Consider the following 24,011-nt stretch of genomic DNA (forward strand, 5'->3'; position numbering starts at 1 on the left):
CTCGATTGTAAGCCGCGGCTTATATTGTTTTTTAGCTGCCGTTTGTGCAATGATACTATACAACATCATTGGTTTGTGCGGCTTACAATCGAAAAAATCCTTTTCCGGTAGGTGTCGCTCAAAACGTAAATTTGTTGTCTTGACAACGCTACTTTTTATTTCTTGCCCATTCATTCTGAGTTTGTTTTACCTCTGTGAAAACCCATAAGATCGTTTTTATTATTTAGGATATGTTTTTGAAGTAACCGACTGGGAAAGGTAACCCAGTATGCCTCACGTTTCTCAGCCCAAACTTTCGGAGCCTCTTTGGCATTCCTGGGATTATAAAGCGCAAAAGAAAGGACTACGGCACACAGTTTATTCTGTGAACGGCGACGAGTTTACTGGCGAATGGCTTGACAATAAAAAACATGGTATGCCATTTTTACCACTTATGATACCCATATTTTTATTTAAATTGATATCATACATGTATAGCATTTAAAAAAAGGTGATTTTAACATTTTGAAAAACAAATCATAGCATGCCATAAACATCTGTGCACTAAATGTGTTTATAATTTTCTTGAACCTTGCATGGCATTTAGGAAAGGGAACATACAAATGGAAAAGTACTGGTGGAATTTACGATGGAGATTGGAAAAACGGTAAAAGGAATGGATTTGGCACCTTAAGCTTTCCAGACAAAAAAGCTGGAAAATTTAAAAAGCAATATTCAGGTGGATGGAAAAATGACATGAAACATGTAAGACAACATGACCTGCAGCTGTTTTTGGTGATGTTAAATAATTGAAAAAGCTGGCATGTTATTTAACAAATTACCATCCTAAAATGGTTTTGTGACAGATGCTTGCACCGGTCACGTCTAAAACTGCGGGCCCACTTGGATCACTTGGCCCAGCACTTGGCCCGCCTCATGCAATTGGAAAACTGCGGGCCCGCTTCTTGCAAGTATAAAAACTGTAGCCCCACTATATATCCAGTGCTTGGCCCGCCTCTCGTATCGAAAAACCGCGGGCCCACTATATCCTGTGCTTGTCGCGTCTATCGCAAGGAAAAATTGCGGGCCCACTACATCCATTGCTTGCCGTTCAGATCTTGTCGAAATCAAAATTTGATGACATGTGACAGGCGTGTCCATGGCTTTATCAAGCCGGCCCGCAGTTTTTATACTTGCATGAGGCGGGCCAAGTGCTGGGCCAAGCGGGTCAAGTGGGCCCGCAGTTTTAGACGTGACCCTGCTTGCACCAGTCTGCAGAGTGCAGAGGTATAGCTATAGCTGGGCCTGGGTGCATGTTTTTTTTTTGAAAAAACAAATTTAGCACACTGAAATTTTCCAACAAAGGCAATAATTGTCCTGTTTTAAACTCTATTGCTTGCTTTGTGCCTGAGAATTTGTTGAAATTGGTCTTGCACGCACACCTGTGGGACATATAGGTTCTGCACACCTGAGATCTTGTCGGGAACTACCACGTTCTGCAGACTAATGCTTACAGCTTGCAATGTAATTCAACATTTTTTGAGTTGAGTTGAGTTAAGTTTATTTCACACAATGAAAGTTTTAACCAGTGATTTTCTCTGAAAAGTTCTCTGAAATGTGTTTATAATGCAAAGGATCAGAGACACAAAATATTTTACCCACTGACCTTCACACAGTTTACCAAAAATCTTATCAAAAAAGTTGAGAGTAATAAAACAATACTGAAAAAGTAATTTTGGCCCATTCTTGTTTACAGGGCTATGGAACTTTTTTTTACAATGACGTTGAATATTATGAAGGCGAATGGTTTGCTGACAATAGGTGTGGATGGGGACGGATGTATTTTGCGGATGGTTCAGTGTATGAAGGGGAATGGGACGAGGATAAGTGTAATGGTAGAGGGATGCTTAAACTAGGTAAGCATCAAAAATATAATTAAATAACAAAGTAATTGTACACTTTGTTTCATTTAAAAAAAAGTATTTGAGTAATTTGCAAACATAAAGGGCTGGAGAAATCTAGAAAAGATACTTGACGTTAAAAAAATCAGGATGAAAAGTGTATCTCATAAGTATTAACATGTTGTTAATCTTAAATGTCCCCTAATTCTTCTAAAAATGCACCTTTGTCTGACAGAACTTTTAAGTCACAGTTAACATGGTTTAATGATCATCATGTAATAGCATAGAATTGTTTTATGTTTTGTCATTTGTATTCTAAAAAAGGTAGAATTCACTCAGGTACTGGTTTGGCATTGTCAACCCCTATGTATGTTGTTGTTATTTTTTCTGGATATTTTATCTATCCACAAACGATTTGCAGATAATGAAAACCGTTATGAGGGTGAATGGAAGGGAGGCAAGAAAAATGGTAGAGGACAATTCTTTTATTTGGACACCGGACAAGTAAGATCTGATTCTAAAGCATTATTTTAGTGACTTCCATTTAGACTTGCTTTAGTGTTTTGTTTGTTTGTTTTATTTTTGTCAGTCTCAACATCTTAATGCTCTAACCTCACCCTCTAAATGTGAGTGCTTGTCACATAACGCTTTTTAGTAGCAGTGAAGCTGCAGCGTGTTTACCATCTTCCATTATTTGTGCCCTCAACTTTGGTGAATGTTTTAGCACAATTATGCTGCTATGATTTGTTTAAAAACACAAAAAAGAAAAAAAATTCAACCCTCCATAGACAGAACGACTTAGTAAATTTTGATGTCACTGCCAAGGAACTTTACTGTGGCACAGTTAATTATTTTTTCCCCGACTCGTAAACTCGTAATTTGACAAAGCTATTCAGATTTCTTGTTTAGGGAAATATCAAAGGCAAAAACTAGATAACTCACAAGTTGTGGAGCTTCTTTATCCCCTTTTCCTTTTATGTGCCCCTATTGTAAAATTAAAGTACATAGCCCCAAGTTTCTTTTGCACTCCATTCATGCATTTGAAAGCCTGATCTCTTTATTTAATTTCTAAATCATGTCAAACCTGGGACCTCTGCCTTAATTAAAAGATAAGAATCGATCCACTTGACCATTTCGTGTTTTTTGATAGCATAAATACATGAGATAACATAATTATGTTATACTGTTGTAATGTGTCAATCCTATAAATAAATTTATTAGTATCATATTGTGTCACAATTTTATGAAATGATTTTGAGAAAATATTTTTCAACTTTGCAGCTTTATGAAGGAGTCTGGGTAGATGATGTGCCAAAATGTGGCGCAATGACTGATTTTGGACGGGATGGGGCTCCGGAACCAACTGTTTATCCAATTCCAAAGGTATTTCGATGCATCTATATATTCCAACATTTTTTATTGTAATACAGACAAATCCTGTTATCCACATAATCCATTTTATTGCAGAAGGATTGTGAATTCCAATCCATGGCCTATTATTTGTAATGAGAATTGCATACCGCTTAACGATAAACAGGAATGAATTCTATATTAAAGTCAAACAGTCCAATATTCTTTCTCAAAACATCCACGACGTTAGTTCGAGACGCCAGCTCGTTACAATCAAATAAGTCTACTACGCTTATACTCGTATCTGGCAAGATCGGCAACTACGAGATAACTTGTAGTTGGCAGTCAACGTGTCAAACAAAAGATAAGGCCACCACCAAAAACCTAAATGTAAGTAAACAATATTACACTAATAGGGGAGAGAATTTTCTCTTTTTCTTCTGTGCAAGGTGCACCCCTTTTACTTCTTACAAACTTGCCTAGGTCAACGCACTTTAACATCTGCATCAGCAATGAAATTTCCACATTCAACCCTTTAGAATAGTAACTTGAAAATTTAGTTTGAGTATAAAATCATCTGACATAGTATTTGGCTTTACAATTTGGTATTGTGCAACCAAATTCCTTTTTCTTTTAAATTAACCTTCATTTTTTTGTTAATTCACTCATTTAGGTGGAACTAGTGAATTCTGTGGATGTCCTTTCAAGTGCAGAAAAGTCGCTTCTTTCTGATGAAGACTGATTTTAAGGACTGAACCAAGCTGATCCTGAACACTGTGATAAGCACTTACTGCCTGTTGCTATTTCCAACCGTAACTTTTGGGCAGAAAATGTAGGGCAAATCATGTGCTTTTAATAAAATAAAGCCTATGATCCGATACGTCACTTTTTAAAAAGTTTTTTAACCCATGTGTATGTGGTTGTTAATAAAATAGAAAATTTGGCCATATTACTGCACTAATTTCAAAAACTAACAGACGTAAACACACAAGGCAAAAATGTTGGCTCAGATTTGAAGGTAATTCTTTCGCTAGACAACAACAGTCCAAAGAATATTTTGTATTTCCAGTTTTTGAACTGACACATTTCAAGTGAAGCATTTTCTTAATAGCAATAAAAAACTTTTCTGACAGAAACAAGAGAAAAGATATACAACGAATGTTTATTCGCAGCTGTGCTGTTTACGACACATAGCAAAACAGCCAACTACATAAGCCAGTGTTAAGACAGGTCTAGTCTAAGGAAGTGCAATGATTAAAAAGCTAGCTGTGACAATAAAATTGCTACAGTATACAACAAACCACCACAATGGAACAAAATTTTGGTGACAAAAAAAACACAAACACGTTTATTTTTAGCATAACTTGGGCTTTGTCGACAATTAGTAAAAATGTTTTTAAATTTGTTACAGTAGCATTGCACATTTTTCTGTTTTTTTTAACGGACCATACAGCAGAAAAAATAAATAGGTTACAATAAAAAAAGCCATGTGATCTCACCATCCAAAGTTTTTTAGCGACTTATGGTGATAGAAGGTTTTGAAAAAGTTACCCAAAACTAGTGTACATGTAATGAAAGTAAAAATGCACATTACAGTGCTTTGTTGATAATAACCAAGCCCATTTCTAAACAGATAAAAAAAAGGGTTTTTTTAATTAAGTTTTTCTATGTTGTAGAGTTTGTTGGCAAAAATGGAGCCATTCTATGCTTATGTTGAAAAAAAAGTCAACCAACTCTTTATTTTTCTGAATTGTCACCATATTATGCTTATCAGGCTATTGGATAATGGAACCCATATCAAAAAGGTTTAATAACCAAGAAAGCACTATATACAAAATTGACTGTAGGTCAAAAGCACTTTTTCTTATGTCTGTGTCACACTATGGAAATACCAAAGCGTTGAAGAGTATTTGAGGTAAAATCATACATAATATCGGAAAAATACAGACAGTCATACTTTTCATGTTTTGCAGCACTTTAAATACAGTTACGATGCAAACCAGTATATTGCACAAAAATTGTGTCATTAAAACCAAGCAGTGCAAAGCTATTAGATTTACTTGACATAAAAATCCAGTGGTGCATGGTCTATGGTGGACAGTTACTGGACTGTGTTTGTTAGATTGCAATATTAACAATGTAATAGAAAGCACACGATCCAATGGAAATAAAGAACACTTATTGCTGCATACATACATGCTCCAAGTGTACCTGTGCAAACACCCCCATTTTGTTGATTGTTAAGGCCTTTAAATAGCTTAAAAATTCTAATAATGTTGTTTCAGGGAAGATTTTAGGAGGTTTTCTACGTTTTTTTTGTTTTCCTCAGCGCTCAGTTTTCACACTTTTTTGTGAAACAAATTGCTACAACGTCAAATAAGATAAACACTGATTGCACAGTGTTTAAAAACACCTATGGAGATGCACTCGCCATGTAGGCTTAAGTCAAATGTATGTAGAGCCTTGCATTTACAAAGTGGTATGTAAGTAATATTTATGCAGTTAATCAAAATTTTGTTTCCTTTTACTTAAATTTGTCCAGAATAGTGTAAAACAGTGGTTTCCAACCTTTATCAACGAGTTCGTAAACTAACAATTAAAAACATTTTAATTCCTTCCCAAAAGACTACATACTAGATGCTAAACCTTGCAAAGATTATTTAAAATTGTTTTTTTTTTCAACTTCATATTTTTTTTCACATTATGTTCAGTGGTGGGATTCAATTTTTTGTCAGCTGATTCTATCACAAAAATAATATTTTTCAGCCAATTCTGTGACAAAAAGTCCATTGACAGTAACAAGTAATGCTAACCGGTTCACTGATTTCATAAAATTTTGTGAGATGGTTCTATAGAACCGATGTCAACCGGCTGAATCCCACCACTGGTTATATTCGCAGAGCAAAGTGTCTATATTTACAAACCACATGCAAAAATTAAACCAAATTCCTCCCAGTTGGGAACCACTGGTCTAAAAAACATTTGTGTATAATTTTTACTTAATGGTGGTCAAAATTGATGTGTAGATGTAGTTGCATAAACTGATCAGTCAAAAGTGGTAGTAAAATCGAAAACTTCACCATATTGCTGCATTAACTTCAAATATCAACACATGTAAATACACAAGGCATGCAAACAACTGACTATCACACTGGGTCAACCGAAAAATGTCCACTGAGACTTGATCCTTGACTTGGACCATGGACATCCTGATTAAAGGATGGACGTAGGTGATCCGGCGCTACTTGACTCTGCATCGATGCACCAGAATGCATGCGGCTTACTGAAACATGATAGCCATCTTCTAGCTGCATTGAGTTTGGATGAAGTCGAGACATTTCAGCTAAACAAAGGTTTTATAAATGAAAGACACAAATTGAAAGACAAAAGTGCATTTGTGGAAAAAATCAAAAGTATTTTGTGAAATAGTTAAAAATCAAGGAGTTGCTATTATCCAGAACTTTCCAGCAGAAATGTTTATTGTTTACACAGAGACATTCATTTTGCCCAAATGTAGTACAGTAAAATCTGCTTAAATTAAATTCAGTTAATCCGGATCTTCGCCTAATTTAGACTCGAGGCAAAAATTATTTGTAACTTGGTATGGCCTAAAGCCCTAAACTAATCAACATTGGCTAATCCGGACAAGTTTTTTGGTCCAAACGGGTCCAGATTAACCAAGGTTTACTGAATTTTATTTGCACATATGTTGTTAAAGTGTTAATTATGGGTTAGTTAGAATTTGTACAAAAAAACTTTTGTAAGTGCAGACACCAATAATTAAAATTAACTGATTCTACGAACTACAAAATACCTTTAAAGTCACTAAAAAATTTTTCATTTACCTTCTGTCTTCATTTCTCTTTCAAGAATTTCCAGCTCATTAAAAGCGTCTTTAAACATTGTGTACTTGTGTTCAGCAAGGGTGCGGTAAAAGTAGGCAGCAAAAGCCACAAACAAAAACACAACAGGAATGAGAACACCAGTTGCAACCCACGCAGGTATTTGGCCATTGTTCACTGAAACTGGTTATAAGTGATGGTTAGTGTTATAATTTTTTTTCCTTGGTTTACAATCTATTCTTTTCGGTAGACACAACGAAGCAAATACAGCAAAAAATGGCTAGTACGGACCCGTTTGGACCAGAAAATTTGTCCGGATTAGGCTAAGATACAGATTAAATGATGTCGATTAGTTCATGCCTTACCACATTACAAATCATTTGTACCTAAAGTTTTGTCCAAATTAGGTGAAGATCTGGATTAACCGAATCCGGTTTAACCAAGGTTTGCTGTACTTACAAAACTGTTCAAAAGATGCAGACAGTGCACACTGTTTCGACCTATAAGGTCTCATCAGTGCAGCTGGTGAAGAGAGATCAGTCGTAATGGGTAGGGTGTAGCCTTGGTTTTGTGGAAACCAACTGCACTGATGGAGTACCATTGGATGGCTTCACTAGCCACTACCGCCGAACTCACGTCACCAGGTGCACTGATGAGACCTTGTAGGTTGAAACAGTGTTCACTATCAGCAGCTTGTAGTTTATTGGCTTGATGCTTTTACACTGTTCATAAAAACTTAAATAATATTTAATCATTGTTTAAATTAAATGCAGCAGTTTTTAACGTTGGTTCTGTGGTGTGTACCACCTGATTTGCAAAAGTTCTTCGATACACTGTTTGAAAAAATGAGGGAGTAAATTAAAAGAATAACATGGGGTTTAAGTGTATGACAGTATTAACTACAGGTCTGAAGTAAGTTGATGACAGTAATTGAGCCAACCAATTAACTTCCTGGTTTGGAGGCAGTGCCACACAATAAACTCCTTTGTCTATTTGTCTTTCCCTAATAAAAAAAGGTCCTGTACCAGTATAGTTTATTGTACTGTATTGTGTTTAAGTTTACAAAAATCAAAAAATATTAGTTAAACCAATGTGGCCAAATTTTTGTTGTTGCGGGTCATGAAAATTGTTAACTTACTCCATGGGCCACATGCTAACAAATTTAAATACCATTCCTGGACTTCAGAGATTATCACATGAATACAAAAATCAAGATGTCACATTTATTAGTTACAGTTTCATAAAAACATAAGTTTAGCTTTACGTAAGTAACAATCGTTACTTTCATACACTTTCAGTTACTATGCTTCATGGCACCAAAATGGCCGACTATGACTAGTTTGTTGACGCAGAAACCCTTTAATGCACCTAATGATGCCTTGTCATCCATCACAATGGGATTTTACAGCATTTGGTTACATTTTTTGCGACATTGAAAATAACAATTATTGTTTTCAAAAAAATGTATGCCTTTTATAGACCAAAAAAATTTAACAAAAATCACGGGCCTGCAGTTGGACTATGCTGAGTTAAACTAATGAAAGCTAGATTTTTTATTTCAAGTCACATTCCCCAAAAGAGGACATTACAGTTTCTTTACCCACCTTGATTGGGTTGCGTTACATTTGTCCCGCATGATGGGCAACTTGCACTAGAACTTTGGTCCAGGGTTTCAAACTTCAACCAAATTAGAAGCGCGATTTCTATCATGAACAAAATAAGACCAACACCTAAAAAACACAATATCCTATGTCAGGGGTCACCAAACTTTTTTTCACTGCGGGCTGGATGAGTGCTAATAATGATTCATGCGGGCCACATAGTTTACATGCCCTACTCCGTCTTTCCAAACTTAGACCACAAGGCGTTTTTAGGTGCGCCAAGATATGGTCTTTCTACAATCCCATTCAAAAAGTAGTCATGTGACTAATTAGTCTCATCTTACGAGCAATGCTTATATTACGCCACAAGTGAGAAAAGAAGGCACTTGTTTGCGCACAATTAACACTTGTAGTCTTGTCTGTGACATAACAAACTGACTTTGGATCAATCCCGGGCGTTATAATCCTATGAAACTCGGTAATATCAATTCTGAATATCCCCACAGAAAAGGAGTAGATTAACTTTTAATGTTACAAAGTTATCAATACAATTTGGCAACCTAAAAAATGTGGTCGGGGGCCGGATGAAATGACCTTGCGGGCCGGATCCGGCCCGCGGGCCGTAGTTTGGTGACCCCTGTCCTATGTTAAAGTAACATTCAGTATTTTACAGGACCAGTCTCTTCAATAGTATGCTATATCAGGGTGGTTAAAACCTTGGCATGTGTGCCTGTGAGCACTTTCACACACACTGTTGAGATTGCAGTTGGCATAGCCCTAAATACGAATCATTAAATTGCAAATCAATATGTATCTATTGTGAGGTAATAGAAGCTTTTTCACACGTAACCATATAAACGCAGTAATTTTTTGTTAATATTTGGTCTCAAAACACTGAGTCGATTATAACAGCAACTTCAATCTTGGACCACCCAGTCCTATGCCTAAAGCTTATCTCATAACTTTTTCATCCAAACATTGGTTTCACAGCCAATAAATGTGCCAACAATACATTGGATGTACAAGTTACTGGCGCCCACTTATGGGGAGGCGGGGAGGCGGCGCTTACCATGTCATAAACAAGTTTTGCGTTAACTTACAAAATGATGCGCAAACGGTTTTGTTCTAACTGAAATTACTGCTCAGTCAACGACTGTTGGAAAAGAAAGGCCTTTCTGAAAAAAAAACGCATTTTGTTACGTCACAAACGTACGTACTTCAAGCGTTATATGTAATGGGCCATTGGGTAAAATCAAAAACTTAGTCAGCAACATCGACACAAATTCAACATGACACCGTTTAAAGCAGGGGTTAACAAGTTTATTTCACGGCGAGCTGCATAATAAGAAAATGACATTCGATGGCCACATAGCTTGCAAGCTCCAACGCGGCGCCGTTCGATAACCACCGTATTTACTCGATTGTAAGCCGCGACTTATATTGTTTTTTCCCTGCCGTTTGTGCGGCTTACATTTTAATTTTATACCGATGTTATTTCTAAACTTCAACTTTTTAATTTATTTGTGGTCCAAAACTAGTATGCATGTACACATTATACGTCGATATACGTTCTATTGGGTACATTTATCAACGTGACTAACAGACATGGGCAAAACGTTGTACTACGTAGCAACATAATGACCTGTTATGAAGCATATAGTATCTAACATCCCAGCGTGCGGCTTACAATCGTGAAAACACGGTATGGTCTACAAAGCGCCTTTACAAGACCATCAGAAACTCCAATAGTATCTAGAGTCAGATAGCGCTACTGTCGAAAAATAAAATTATTTGGCATAAATTATCTCCTCGACTGGCATTACTCAATTATTCCATCACAATTAACAAATAAAGGCAATTGTTTGCGCACAATAACGAAAGCATTGTTGCCTATAGTCTTGTCGGTGATGTAACAAACTGCCTTTAGATCAGGGGTTCTTAACCTGGGGTGCACGCACCCCCAAGGGGTGCGAGAACTGTTCCTAGGGGGTGCGGGGATGCTGACCCATTAAGGTTGGTTAGGTCTATTCTATTTAAGCAATTACAGAAGGGGGAGCAAAAATTGGTTAGTGATTTGAAAGGGGGTGCGAAAATTGGTTTGTGATTTGAAAGGGGTGCAGCAAGGAAAAAAGGTTAAGAACCACTGCTTTAGATCAGTGTTATGCGTCCTGTGAAGTGTAAAACTAGGTAAACTTAATCCCACATGTTGTTGTGAGATACATTTCAAAGCAAATTAACGTTCAACGGTTCAACTTGCTTTTTTCCAAGATATATATTAATTTACAAATATATTCGCAAGCCGTACTTCGGTGACTCCTAATTTATGATAATAAACTAAATTTAAAAGTTAAAAATGCGTTACATACAACTCACTGCTATAATAAACAACACGTTTTAAACGTACCAAACGACCTAGAAACGTAAACGATTTATGTAAACGATTCTCATAATGGCTTATTTACACGCGTTTTCGCGTTGTTGCATAAAAATAAAGCATACTATAGTTCAGTTGGAATCAGCTGCTTATGTATGTTAAAACATAGTAGATACTAAACCAAACAATGATCGTTTAAAATCAGGTATTTTATCAACTTCACAGATTATATTCCCAGAGCTAAGCAATCTATTTACAAACAGCATTAAAGTAAATTTCTCCCGGGTTTGGAAACCACTGGTACAAAGCGATAAGGAAAAACAGAAACGTGAAATAAACAAGAAATCATTGAAAGAAAGGAATTTTTAGCTCTGTGATAAAATCTCTTTAGTCATACCAACAGTAAAAAAAATATTTTGCCAATAATACAACACGGAATAAAATCAAATTTGCCAACAGAATGGAAGTTCATGAAACAAATTGAATAGTTTGAAATAAAATATTGAACACAAAACAACAGGGAATGTTTAGGTAAGTGAAATGGCACAACTGATAACATGAGGGCTTCCATACTGAAACTACAGTTGTTACAAATATCCTGTACATATAAATATATGTGTGTGTGTGTTATAGCTCTCTGATTAACAATAGCCTGTGCACAAATATATAAACTCAAGTTGTTATTACGACAGGTTGAAATTTTAAACATGTCACCACTATTTGCAATTACGACAGGTTGAAATCCATTTATTTGGTTTAGTATCTACTACGCGGCAAAGAGTGTAATTTGGGACATTAGGTGACGGCCGGGCTGGAAATATTTCTGTCTTTCTGTCTCGCCGATTTTGGCAAGTGGGCGCCTATGTGTACAACCGTTGGTATGTACAACAACATTAGATGACACAGCAGTGATTGTAAAACATGACTGTAGATTGCAAATTTTAATGCAAGTGTTGACTAACCAGTAGATAGAATCCATGCAACTTCTATGTAGGTTCGCATTCTTAAATGTGGTGACTGCTCAATCTGTGTATGAAACAATACATTTGGTAAACAATGCACAATGACCATTATAAGTTACCTTCTTTCGCTAAGCATAATGAACTCAACATATAAGTTCTAAATAATCTGTGTTTTAAAAAAAACAAAAAAACAATGACGTTTTTTTAATAATTTTATGAAAATTCTGCTTGTAGGAAAGGGCCACTTAGCACATTTAACTATTGCACATACACTGTTACCTATGTTGAAAAGGACAAAGTGTGGGAAAATGGTTGTGCTACAGCAGTGCTCTTCAACCTTTTTAGTGGCACAGAACCCTTAAGGTGTTTTGTCAAACTTTGCGGAACCCCCATAAAATAAATTTAATGTAATACAAGTATCATAGAAAAAACATGCATTTTTACTTAGCACACCCCAAGCGCAAAAGTTGACCTCAATTAAACGCATTGCCATGTTAGTTGGATCAGTCATTTCTACATTTATCTCGCAACTTAGCCAAAGTGTATTAAGACTGTGTTTATTACGTCACAATTGATAAATGGTGTAACCAAGGTTAACTAGATCGTACAGCCAAAATGCTGTGAACCCCTGTGCAACTCTTAAAGTTCATGGAACCTCTGTAAGGGTTGTACAGAACCCTAGGGTTCCGCGGAACCCCGGTTGAAGAGCACTATGCTACAGAGTGAATCACAACAATTGACACCCCACAAAGGTATAGTCTAGAAACCGTTTTAATTTAGCAAACCAATGTGAAAATATGTTGTGGGGGGCTTAGTTCAAATACACTTACAGCTTTTGCATGATGAATGTTAGAGACTGCTTCAATATTGGGCAACATACAAGTTGATATCATCAAAGCAAAGAGATGAACTGCCACAAGGCAAGTGGTGACACATGAAAACATGATTAGTAGAGTGGGGTCATATCGAACATCCCTGTCAAGCTGAACTTCAACCATCGCAACCTGTAATGTATTTTAAGAGTTGTTTTTGATCTAAACCTTGTTTGGTGTACATTTGAGTAAATCACTTGTTCGAAAATGCTAAATTTAAGTCAATGGATGATTTTCTCTAGATTAAAATGACAAACATAAAACCAAAGGTGTCAAGTTTTACAAAAAACAAGATGGCAGATGTAAAATTTCAATCACTTCATTGAGAAATCAATAATACGTACAACAACAAGAATACCTCAATTTAAACACAAGCCCTCAAACTCAAAGGCCAACAAAATTCAAATAGATTGCACGTTGCGTCACAATCAGAAAACGAAATATTTTAAATATATTATTTATTTTGGAATATGTTGCTGTAACATTTGTCATTGGTTTAGCAATATCTAAAAAAAAATTTGTTGTTGAAAAAAGTTGTTATTACTTTGTATCACCTGAGATAACCATTTATTGCAATACATTTGCATTGTACACAATGATGGCCTGACATTCACTGGCAAACAATTGTGTGTTCGGTGTCGTAAATTAGGCACTTAACCCAAACAGGTAGCAATTTTAAGACATATTTTGTTGCTATATTATTTTGTCGCTTGTTTGAAAGCAAAATCGTTCCAGATTTTAATCCGACTTTTTCGTATGATACCACTACAAACAAAACAATTTATCCACAGTGGCCACCAACACATGCTTTACAAACCCAAGGTGGCAGCACCATTTGTCATATTCAATGGCAACAACAAAAACATGTTACAAGAATAATAATGTCTGGTACCTGAATACAATGTTTGTGAGTGGTCATGTTATATTTAACTTACCATAGCAAATCCTGCTATGAGGGCAGATGTCCTACTAACAGCTTTTAATTTAGCTCTGCTAAGATACAACTGTCTCCATTGCGTTGTCATGTTCCCTCGTGTGTACAAACGATTTCCACCGCTGTAAGTGCTGCCTAGTTAAAACAGTTTGATCTAAAACAGTACGTAACTCTTGTTTTAAGTTGAACAATAAAGTATAACAAACAGCATTACACCACTATAGCATTTTTATCTGCACTGTGACATGCACATGCGATCAGAAACTTTTTTACTGGTTACACCTTTAGGTACACCCAAAGTGCCTTTTTCCAGTAGGGTTTGTACAACCAAAATTGGATATTCTTTAGAAAAAACAGGCAAAAATTTTAAAGCAGTGGTTCCCAACCAGGGCCCATGGCCCCCCAGGGGGGCCATGAGCTGTGTTCTGGGGGGCCACGGGTGTAGATTCACCAGAAACACCCACTAAAAGCCATTTTCTTTTTAACATTATTCCCTTGAATTTAATCGACTATTTCACATACTATTTGTGTATAGTGAGGTTTTTACAATTACAGATTCTTATTTACGCTGTTGGACCTGTTTAAAGCCGAAATTAGTACCAAATTTCAACACAAGATTGTCATTTACATTTTTAGGGGGGCCACAGGTCCTACAGGGTTACTTGAGGGGGGCCACGAAGCCCAAAAGTTACTTTTAGGGGGCCACGGTCCACCAAAGTTTGGGAACCACTGTTTTAAAGTTTCCAACTTCCAACACTATCATGCACACTTTTAAATCAGCACAAAAGTAAATTTAGACTTGAAATGTAAATATTTAACAACTGTACAACAGGGGTCCGCAAAGACTGTTTATCATAGGTTTTAAAACATTCAATGAAGTTCATATAACGATACAGATTTGTTGTATTTTTGGTATTGTGAATGAAATTAAATATATATACACCAAGAATCCCAGCATGTTAATATCTTTATTATTACATTTTTGGTTATGCTGTTTTATTGGCACACAACTGTTTTGTCGCTACTAGTTTCTTATGTCACAGTTGTACTCTAAAGCTACTAATGTGTGGAAATTGTTAAGTTTTCATAAAGCAACAAATTGGGACACTAAGTAATCCCACAAGTTAAATTTAATTGAACACAATTAGTTGATCTTATGCAGCTGTTCAAGGGCCACACCAAACAGTGTTTGCAGACTCCTGTGAATGTGAACAATGTTGGGTACATTAGCAAGATAGCATTTTCAAATGACGTTTTCTTAACCCCCTATATATGTATATATATTTATGTTTATATATATACTAGTTGTTAGCAGTCCAAAAGTGTTGGCAAATATCCAATGCTATACAATTTATGTTAAAGGCTAAAACACACACCAGCGTACAACAGTAAATCAGGAAACTGTGCTGGCAACAAATTTTAATAAACAAACTTTTGATAGAACACTACATATAAATAACAAATCAGTGTCCTTTTTTCCTATAACATTTTTCGATAATTTGCTAACATGAATTTTTTACAAAACCACATTGAAGCATGAGTAAGTTTGCACAATAACATCAATTTAAGAATTTTTTTCCATGTCTTGCCCTTGCTCAATAAACCATTTTTGCTAACATTTTCTAGGACTCATACAGAGTGTTATTGGTACAATGTGACAAGGTAGAAATAAAACAAAACAAATAGAAATTACCATGATAGATACAATGCAACACCATGAACATTCATTTTTTTAAATTCAGGCCATAATCACCTAACAAACTAAAAAGCCACCACTTTATTATTTGAAAACATCTGTTATGTCTTTTTTTCAAAGTAGCACAACGACAGAATGAACAATCACAAAAATATATCCCAATGTATATTATCTTTGATTATTATTTTTGTGGTCAAATTTAGAAAAATATAGTGTATCAAAGCAAAATAAATGGCATGCATGAAATATGCAATTATTCTAATTTTAAACACTACTGCAGTGACATTATTCACCTACAACATGCAAAGCATTTGTCAAATCATACAAGCATAATCGAACTCTACCCTATCCAACAACCATGTTTAAATGTACAAAAATTTGTTGTGTTTGCCACATAGCATAAATCCTGCCAATAGTTTAGGCTTTATATCTTTAACTAATAGTGTTACAGTATCCTGTTTTGCAAAGATCATCACATAGGTAAGTTAACCATATTGCAGATGCCATGCAGTATGAATGTGTTGCATATGATATAAAGATACACTACATAAATATAGGTGCATCAGGCGACTAACTTAATGCAAGACACTAAGCTATGTGAAGATCCCACAAATCACAACACATTTGTGTACATTTAAAATGCACAAAGGTCTGATATACATTGTGCATTGTAATATTGGACAAAACGTTCTACGAAACAAATTTAACACAACTTTTATGGCTTATAAGAGTTTTTAAATGTAAAACAGACAAAACTAACTAAAGAATATGCATATCATTATTGCACACCTCTTGAGTACAGACTGAGAGGAGAATGACGACTGTTTCCATCAATAATCTGCTTGCCAGTGACCACAGACATGCCGCTCACAGTTTAATCAAAAAGCATGACAGACAGAAACTATTATAGCACAGCGGAATGATTGCAACAAATAATCAAATATAGGCACAGTAATTTTAGCTGGATTTCCAGAAGTACGCTGCTTAAAATACAAAGGATTTTTTTTTGCTTTATATGTTGAAACAAAAATTGCTCATGCAAAGTTTGGCACACATGGTTGAGGTTGACAATGACAATTAACATCTGTATGTTTGCAACTGCAACCATGCTACAAAAGTCTTGCTGTTGCAAATGTTGGATGCACTAATTCAGTTTATAATTTACATATAGGTTAAAAACACAAATTATTGAGTTATGTTTTGCTTTAGCAAGTATATTAGAAGTTTTCTTGGCAATGGTCCATAAATATCATGTGTAATTTTCCACTAATTGTCAACGATATGCAAATTACTGTTAACACTACTACAATTTCACACAAATTACATAAAAAAACATGATTTCCTAATAATGCAAGTTACCTAAACGAGTTTTTGTGGTTTATTGGTTTTCATCGACTGGCAAAGCTGCTCATACAAGATACGACAACATAAATGCAAAACTGGAAGTGCAACTGTAACTTGTGCTGGAAGTTAAAATTAAAAACATGCAGCCGAAATTTTGAAAACAAACTACTGCAAAATACAAGCCTATATATATTATAAAAAATTACTTGTAATATGAAATGCAAACATCAACACTTTTACGACGATTTAAAATTTAAGTCTCTTTTCTAGATGTAATTATTTCTATGTGCCAAACAAGATGTTTGTAGATCACTGGCGATCACGTGATCTCATTAACCAATCACAAGAAAGGAGCGAAATGGACTTTTTGTTCAAAAGCATTTTGGTCAGAAAGTTCGCGAGATTTTACTTTCTTTGCGGCAATTTTTTGTTCAGTGTTCTAGAATTGTTATTGTCGAAGTATTTTGCATTAGGCAAGCTTTCGTAGACGTTGTTTGAGGATAACGGAGTTATATTTTGTGTGTAGTTGTCGCTGGTGATTTTAGTTTTAAAGCAGCTAGGTTGGTTTGTTTTTTTGGCTGAAAACGTTTGTGGTTTTGCTGCACTGCTGTAAAAATCTTACAAAATGACTAATGAAATATATTATTCCGACAAGTACTATGATGACTTCTACGAGTACAGGTAATTGACTAAATATGTCTGATAAAACTGTTTATAAAATGTATTTGCCATGTTATGTTCTTTATCTGAGTTTGATTAAGTTTTAAGCTTCTTATATATAACTCTTATTATTGTATTACTGTACAATTGTAAGAGAAGTACCTTTACTAAAACAACAGTATGAAAAAATGACCAACTTATTAATTGCTTTTCTTTAGACATGTAATGTTACCAAGAGAAATCAGCAAGCTGGTACCAAAATCCCACCTAATGTCAGAAGCAGAATGGAGGAGTCTTGGAGTTCAACAAAGCCAGGGCTGGATTCACTACATGAAACATGAACCAGGTGTTTTTCGTAACATTGCCAATTGGTTGATTTGGGGATACATAGCCTCGTTTACAAACTTTTTTTGTTCATCCGATAAATGTAAACAAGTCATCCGACGTTTCGATGTCCTATACAGGGTGTCTTCATAATGTCTGCTACCCAACACAGTTGTTCTTATAACACCATGAGAGTGAACACAAGACAGGCAGTGGGGCAAAAACAGCGATAAAAACTGTACTTCGGTAGTGTAAAAGCGACATTTGTTAAGCTGTGTAAAAGCAAGTCTATGAAATATGCCTTGTAACAATACCTTTGTCATAGTTTATTGTTTTGAAATTTCAGAGCCACACATATTGCTTTTCCGACGAGAAAAACCAAAGACCTGTTCATGATCTAAACACCGTTTTCAAGATTTGTTTCCTTCCAAATTTTCAAAAACATTGGCACTTTTTTCCAGTTGTTTCCAAGGCCTTGACCTATGTTCAAAAAACATCAGCTTCCTAATCCGATGTGACAACAAGATGTTGCAATGTGATATGCTCTTCACATAAACTTCAACTGTTGTTTTTTTCACGCCATTATGGATTGGCAACGAAATCCAATGGAAGTGTTTTCTTTTAGTTGCAAACTTACTGACCTTTTCATAACTTTTTTTCACTGCTATTTCCTGCAAATGCTGCTGACTCAAAGACTAGTTCATTATGGAAATGAATAAAGCATTTGTTTCTTGTCTAAAATGCTTTTTGTTTACTCCAAATCACTTATCATAATTTATAAGGGCCAAAAATTATCCAAATGTTCTTGTGTTATTTACAATACCATATGCTATCCTTATGTACATGTATTTATCTAAATAAGAACCTGTACAATTTATTTTTGATTAATTACGGTGCAGTCAAGCCACATTTCATCCTGGGTGGCCTTTTTGCTTGCTTTTTGGCATTATGTGTATTAAAAAGCATTTAAAAACAAAATTGCATTTTCTTTATGAAACCAATTAAAAATCTGCTCAGTTCAAAATCAGTGTCATTGAAAGCAGTGGTGTTCAGCCTTTTTTTTATATCTGGAACCGCATTTTAGCAAATTAATGCAACCTTTAAATTTGTATTTTTAAGGCCTGGAAAAGTTTTGAAAAAAGCCAACTTTTGAAAAAGTATGGAAATTGGCGCCTGTTTTACCCTGAAAATGCCAGATAGAGATAGGAATTTCAAATTACGTAATGTTTGTATATTTGTTGCAAGTTTGGTAAATTGGCTGCATATACCAAAGCCTCTTTACTAGTTTTACTATGGGAATTGCTCGATTTTTTTTTTTGAATAAGGTTACGTCAATTTTTTTTTTTTTCTTGAAAAGTATTGGAGAAGTCATGGAATTTATAAACGACAATTCCGCGGAAACCCTGTCTTAAAAAACAAACATTTGGCCCTGACAATAAAAAAGGTTGAGAAACACTGGTTCAAATGTTTCTTTTTCCATACTGCATAGTGATCGTTAAACCGTTTAACTTTCGCATAGTTATGTGACAAGCTCAAATGAAACTGTGTGATTTTTCATATGGTCCTATAGGCCGGGGTATACCAAAAATTAAACTTGGGATGTTTACTTTTTTATTGCCCATAAATATTTTACTAAAAAAAAGGTCACAACCCACAGGTTGAAATCCACGGTCTTAAAAGCTGTTAAAAGAGCACTCTTTGATTAGAAATCATGACACGCGAAGTAAAAATACCTTTTATTTGTCGTGCTTACACCAGTGACAGCCAATGAGCCAAACCCTATAATACACTGCGATAGTGAAATCACCGTAAAATCTGGAATATGCACTGTAAATGAAATTTCTAAAATAAATAGCAGCAACACCCACATAACATGTTAGCAGCATATTTTACTTTCACTCTGGTATCTTACACATCTTTTTGGTTAAAAGTTTTGATTATAAAACGCTACAAAGGAAAGAAATCTGCATATGCAATTCACAATATCAATGAACAATCATTATCAACATACACACAACTGTACAAACCAACTATTCAGATCTTGGTTACATGATTATCTGGATTTAAAACAGTAACCTTGTTTTCAAAGCATGGTTAAAAATTTGCATGACAAAAAGTGACTTCATCAAGGCAAAAACAATCTATAGGTATCATAATAAACCCAAGTTTCTGTATACAGCACATACAGTTTGTGGCTTGCATAAAATATACAAATTCTGGCCACAGTGCCACAAATGAAAACAATAAGGGTTATTGTAAAAAGCCTATTAAACTCCTATATCAGTAATAAGTCAAATAAAACCTTACAGTAGCATTACAAAACATGTTTATTTACTACAGTGCTTGACCACCTATTTCTTGCCAGCAAATGTAATTGCAAGTTTTGGTTTTGATTTTTTGCCATCATCATTTACAGATCTACTTTTGCTTGTGCCTTTACCACCAGGTGTTGCTACAGTGCTGGGGTTATTGCTTTGTGCAGGTGGTAAATCTGAAATAATATATTTTGCTGAAGGTGACCTTTCTTGTGGTGAGGATACGGGCAATGGTGAACTGGTTGTTGGAGCATTTTGTGCCAGACGCATCTTCATCACCTGTTCAAAAAACAGAATACCTCATTTTGTGAACAGCCTGAAATAGGAAATGGTACCAAATACTGCATGGTACTTGGAATATGAAAATAAAAGCCCTAAAGTGGAAGTGGTTAATTTATTCCATACCCCCAAGACATAACATGCAGTTTTCAGTAGCACTGCAAAATAGGTCCAAGCAGTTTAATATATTAATATATATTTGCGTCCACAATCTGACATGACTGTCAGAATGGAAGCTGTTACATTTGTTAACAACTGAATCAATAGTTAAACGCACCTGAGGTGGAATGAAGGTGTGGTCAGCTACCATGTAAACAGGCCTCATTCCCACTGGGCCAGATTTTGTGGTGGATGTTGAGTAACCGCCTGTCATCATTTGTTGTCCTAAATAAATTATAAATGTTTACACCACAATTCTGCCAACACAGCTTTGAATGGTTTGCGCCAGCACGCATGCAAAAGTTGAACAACGTTTACAACTTATGGACATTACTTGAATATGCCAGTTTTTTAAAGAATAGTTTTCTGACTATCAAATCAAGCAAAAACTATAGATAGACTGATGTGTATTTTTAATGTCGGCATTGATTATATCGGTGTTTAGTAGGCCGATAACCAATAAAAAACCGATATTTTGTTTGTCGAACAGAAAATTGTAGTTCAATGTAGGTTGTGCTTTGCTATCAGGGGTGCACAATCTTTTTGCTATGAAATCGGTGCATCTCATACACACATATATATACGCCTGAAAGGCCCAGATTAATTTCTAATTTGATGCACAATTTCTAACACAAACTTGTCTCTGCAGCCGCATGTGGTCGTATAACCGCGGGTTGTACACCACTGCCATTAGGGAACGAGGCCATTAATAATCAAATCAAAGGCTTAATTATCTCAAAAAAACATTTAACGCTTCTTACCGTAAGCATCGGTTCTGATAGGTGACATAGTCCGATACATGGGTGGGTGTGGGTTGGTAGCAGGGATGGCAATAGTAGCGGGGTGAAACCGTGGGGGTGGGGCCATGGGGTAAGGGTAACCGGGGACCATTATTGGACCGTCTGGACCCATTTGCCTGCAAGTAAGAGTTGAAATATCAATAGCGAAGAAAATTAAAAATGCCGTTCCGGTTCTTAATTCGAACGTTCCGTCTTTCTATACATGTGATAAAGTGTTTCTTTTGTGGCGTAGTATTGAAAATATTTTTTTCCTTATTTGAAAATAAATTCACAAGTGGCACATACAGTAAACCTCGGTTAATCCGGAGCTGATTGGACTAAAAAAATATCCGGATTAGGCGAAGATACGGTTTATTCGAACTCTTACGTCATCTTGCTCAGGGATCGGTAACCTTTTTTGCACTGCGGGTCGTTTTAGAAACTACAGTTTTTTCGCGGACCGGCAGTGAAAAAACTACTAATATTTAGCAATAAAAACGCATAAGTTATTTCATCAACCCCGGGAACATGGGCAAAATTTTTAAATCATTTAACCTGAAAAGGCATACGACCCGGCAACGAACTCCTCGCGGGCCGGTCCTGAGCCGCGACCGGCGGTTGCCGACCACTGATCTAGATTCTAGACCAAATCCCCTTAACTGGGACCAGCAACTACTCATAAATAATACATTTAAAAAACAACTTTATTAATACTTTATACCGCATGTTGGCATTGATTGCTTAAAAATTATTTGCGACAAACTGCACAACCAAATGTTACGTCATACGCGCGGTATTAATGACGTCAGTTAACCGTGTGTCTATATAGACATCATATGATATGTAATGATATAAACAGTAACAAAATGTACAGTGTAACAAGTAGCCAGCAGTAATCAGTTGTTATAAATAAACACGTTACTAACAGCGTTTGTTGCACGCATTTGCTATTGAAACGTAAAAAACCCGGATTAGGAGATGTAGAAAAGGCAATTTTCTCCGGAAAAGGCAAAGATCTGGATAAACCGAAGCGTTTAGATGAGAAAGGCACTACAAATCGTTGTACCTAAGTTTTATCCGAATTGAGCGAAGATCCGGATTAACCGAGCTATACTGTATATCAAATAGCCGTGCCAACTTCGTTTAAGGGATAGAAGTATTAGTTGAGTACTTACATATAGTTCGCCACCATTTGCATAGGGATTGCTGGTGGTGGTACGTTGGTTGGTACGGGAGGACGTTCGGCCGATGTGGCCACTTGAGGCGGTACAGGGTGGTTGCTAAGGAAATATTTGGGAGGATAGCCTGGAACTGAATCACATATGACTAAAATGAATTTCAGGTTTCATGAAAAATTGGATTAAAAATATTTTTTTGACTTGTTTGTTAATTACTTTGTTTTACGGGTAATATATCAGTTAGTATGACATAAAGAAAACGTACCTAAAATACCTATTTATAAACTGTTAAAAATTCAAAAAAATAAAAATAAACTGAAAACCAAATGGATGAAACTAAAATATTTGTCTATTGAGTCGCTAAAACAAAACCACTCCACAAGGCATTCAGGGTCTTAAACAAAACTACCCTAGTTTTTACGTTTCGAAAAACTGACTGTGCAACAAAGCAAACCGAAGTGAAAACAAAACTTGTCGTCTATGTAAAAATGGTCACCTATTATTAATTGCGTTACCTATAAAATTTAATTTGACATAAACTGATCGAAGGAAGTCCACTATATGGTAGCCTACTATTATGTGCAATAAAAAAAACGTCCGGGCGTCAAGTATTGTATGTGACATGCACTTGGGCATTTCAAAGTCCAATCATTGAAATCACAATACAACGCACTATGTAGGTTCAATTCAGATGATGTAACATCCAAAACGTGGCATATTTACAACTCGTCGCATGGATGACGTGTTATACATAGAATCTAAGCATCACATACAAACAATAACACATTGCTAACGCTGGAAACGCTTACGTGTATATTAGACCCAAGGCCTTGAGAGTATAGTGGCCGAATATGTACCGAATATTCAGTTTGTCGAATTTTTTCGGCCGAATTGGTCATTTGTACAAATATTGCGTAACAGATTATTCGGATAACACAAATTCAAAGCCTAAAACGTGTATTTTCTGCTTAATGAGGTACCACATCATCTTTCAAACCACTCCGTAACTAAAATCGCGTCAAGTTATGGGATCATTAAAACATTATCGTTTTTCCCACACCACACAAAAATACTGTTTGCCTGGGAGAAAACAGGAATAGCGTACGACTAACTGTCGAATATTCAGTTTCGGCCGAACCCAAATAAGCCGATTCGATGGGTTTCTACTTAAAAATAGTGCTCTATAGACTTACGTCCAAAAATATCGATTAACGTAAATCATGACACATAGCTGTGGATTGAGAAGCGTTTACGACCAAATTTCAAAGTGTCAGTCCCAGGGTCTAGCAAAACCTTATAGCTTACAATAAACTGGTTCGCATCCTTTTATAAACATTTTACAATCTACGCATGACACCATTAGCATGCACTGTCAAACATTCTGAAATGGTAATTGTTTGAAAAAAATCAGTAATGGTCCTTTCATAGAACAACACTCATGTGTTAGGGCTCTTTAACAGTC

The 24,011-nt window shown here is 35.8% G+C and overlaps 4 protein-coding genes across 9 annotated transcripts in view; 2 read left to right on the forward strand and 2 right to left on the reverse strand.

Moving 5' to 3' along the window:
• Nucleotides 1-160: 160 nt before the first annotated feature.
• LOC145233089 (MORN repeat-containing protein 3-like) lies at nucleotides 161-4,179 on the forward strand. The gene is made up of 6 exons (XM_080097753.1): nucleotides 161-413; nucleotides 587-744; nucleotides 1,736-1,895; nucleotides 2,302-2,384; nucleotides 3,162-3,263; nucleotides 3,904-4,179. Exons 1-6 carry the CDS (start codon nucleotides 269-271, stop codon nucleotides 3,970-3,972), a joined length of 717 nt encoding a protein of 238 aa, XP_079953879.1. The 5' UTR covers nucleotides 161-268; the 3' UTR covers nucleotides 3,973-4,179.
• Nucleotides 4,180-4,274: 95 nt separating this feature from the next.
• LOC145233088 (calcium release-activated calcium channel protein 1-like) lies at nucleotides 4,275-17,032 on the reverse strand. Of its 5 annotated transcripts, XM_080097748.1 has the most exons (8): nucleotides 16,871-17,032; nucleotides 16,301-16,381; nucleotides 13,817-13,950; nucleotides 12,840-13,013; nucleotides 12,010-12,073; nucleotides 8,677-8,802; nucleotides 7,076-7,255; nucleotides 4,275-6,573 (listed from the first exon to the last, which is right to left on the reverse strand). In XM_080097748.1, exons 2-8 carry the CDS (start codon nucleotides 16,371-16,373, stop codon nucleotides 6,377-6,379), a joined length of 948 nt encoding a protein of 315 aa, XP_079953874.1. In that variant the 5' UTR covers nucleotides 16,374-16,381; nucleotides 16,871-17,032; the 3' UTR covers nucleotides 4,275-6,376. The 5 variants fall into 5 exon arrangements, with proteins under 5 accessions (XP_079953874.1, XP_079953878.1, XP_079953875.1 ...); XM_080097752.1 differs by lacking the exon at nucleotides 16,301-16,381 and having other exon boundaries at nucleotides 13,817-13,946; nucleotides 16,871-17,016; XM_080097749.1 differs by lacking the exon at nucleotides 16,301-16,381 and having other exon boundaries at nucleotides 16,871-17,015.
• A 215-nt stretch (nucleotides 17,033-17,247) lies between these two features.
• On the forward strand, nucleotides 17,248-18,817 carry LOC145233090 (cyclin-dependent kinases regulatory subunit-like). Of its 2 annotated transcripts, XM_080097755.1 has the most exons (3): nucleotides 17,248-17,536; nucleotides 17,734-17,861; nucleotides 18,186-18,817. In XM_080097755.1, the coding sequence occupies exons 1-3, from the start codon at nucleotides 17,481-17,483 to the stop codon at nucleotides 18,233-18,235; spliced, it is 234 nt and encodes a 77-aa protein (XP_079953881.1). In that variant the 5' UTR covers nucleotides 17,248-17,480; the 3' UTR covers nucleotides 18,236-18,817. The 2 variants fall into 2 exon arrangements, with proteins under 2 accessions (XP_079953881.1, XP_079953880.1); XM_080097754.1 differs by lacking the exon at nucleotides 18,186-18,817 and having other exon boundaries at nucleotides 17,734-18,179.
• A 741-nt stretch (nucleotides 18,818-19,558) lies between these two features.
• Nucleotides 19,559-24,011, reverse strand: part of LOC145233087 (5'-3' exoribonuclease 1-like) — a 43,867-nt gene continuing 39,414 nt past the window's right edge. The window contains exons 41-44 of the mRNA XM_080097746.1: nucleotides 22,547-22,682; nucleotides 21,354-21,508; nucleotides 20,711-20,817; nucleotides 19,559-20,433 (exon numbers count right to left, since the gene is read on the reverse strand). Coding sequence (XP_079953872.1) covers nucleotides 20,191-20,433; nucleotides 20,711-20,817; nucleotides 21,354-21,508; nucleotides 22,547-22,682 — 641 coding nt within the window. The 3' untranslated portion in view covers nucleotides 19,559-20,190. The remainder of the gene's footprint in view (nucleotides 20,434-20,710; nucleotides 20,818-21,353; nucleotides 21,509-22,546; nucleotides 22,683-24,011) is intronic.

This window comes from Phallusia mammillata, chromosome 6 (genome assembly GCF_965637545.1).
Source record: "Phallusia mammillata chromosome 6, kaPhaMamm4.hap1.1, whole genome shotgun sequence".
NCBI lineage: Eukaryota > Metazoa > Chordata > Ascidiacea > Phlebobranchia > Ascidiidae > Phallusia > Phallusia mammillata.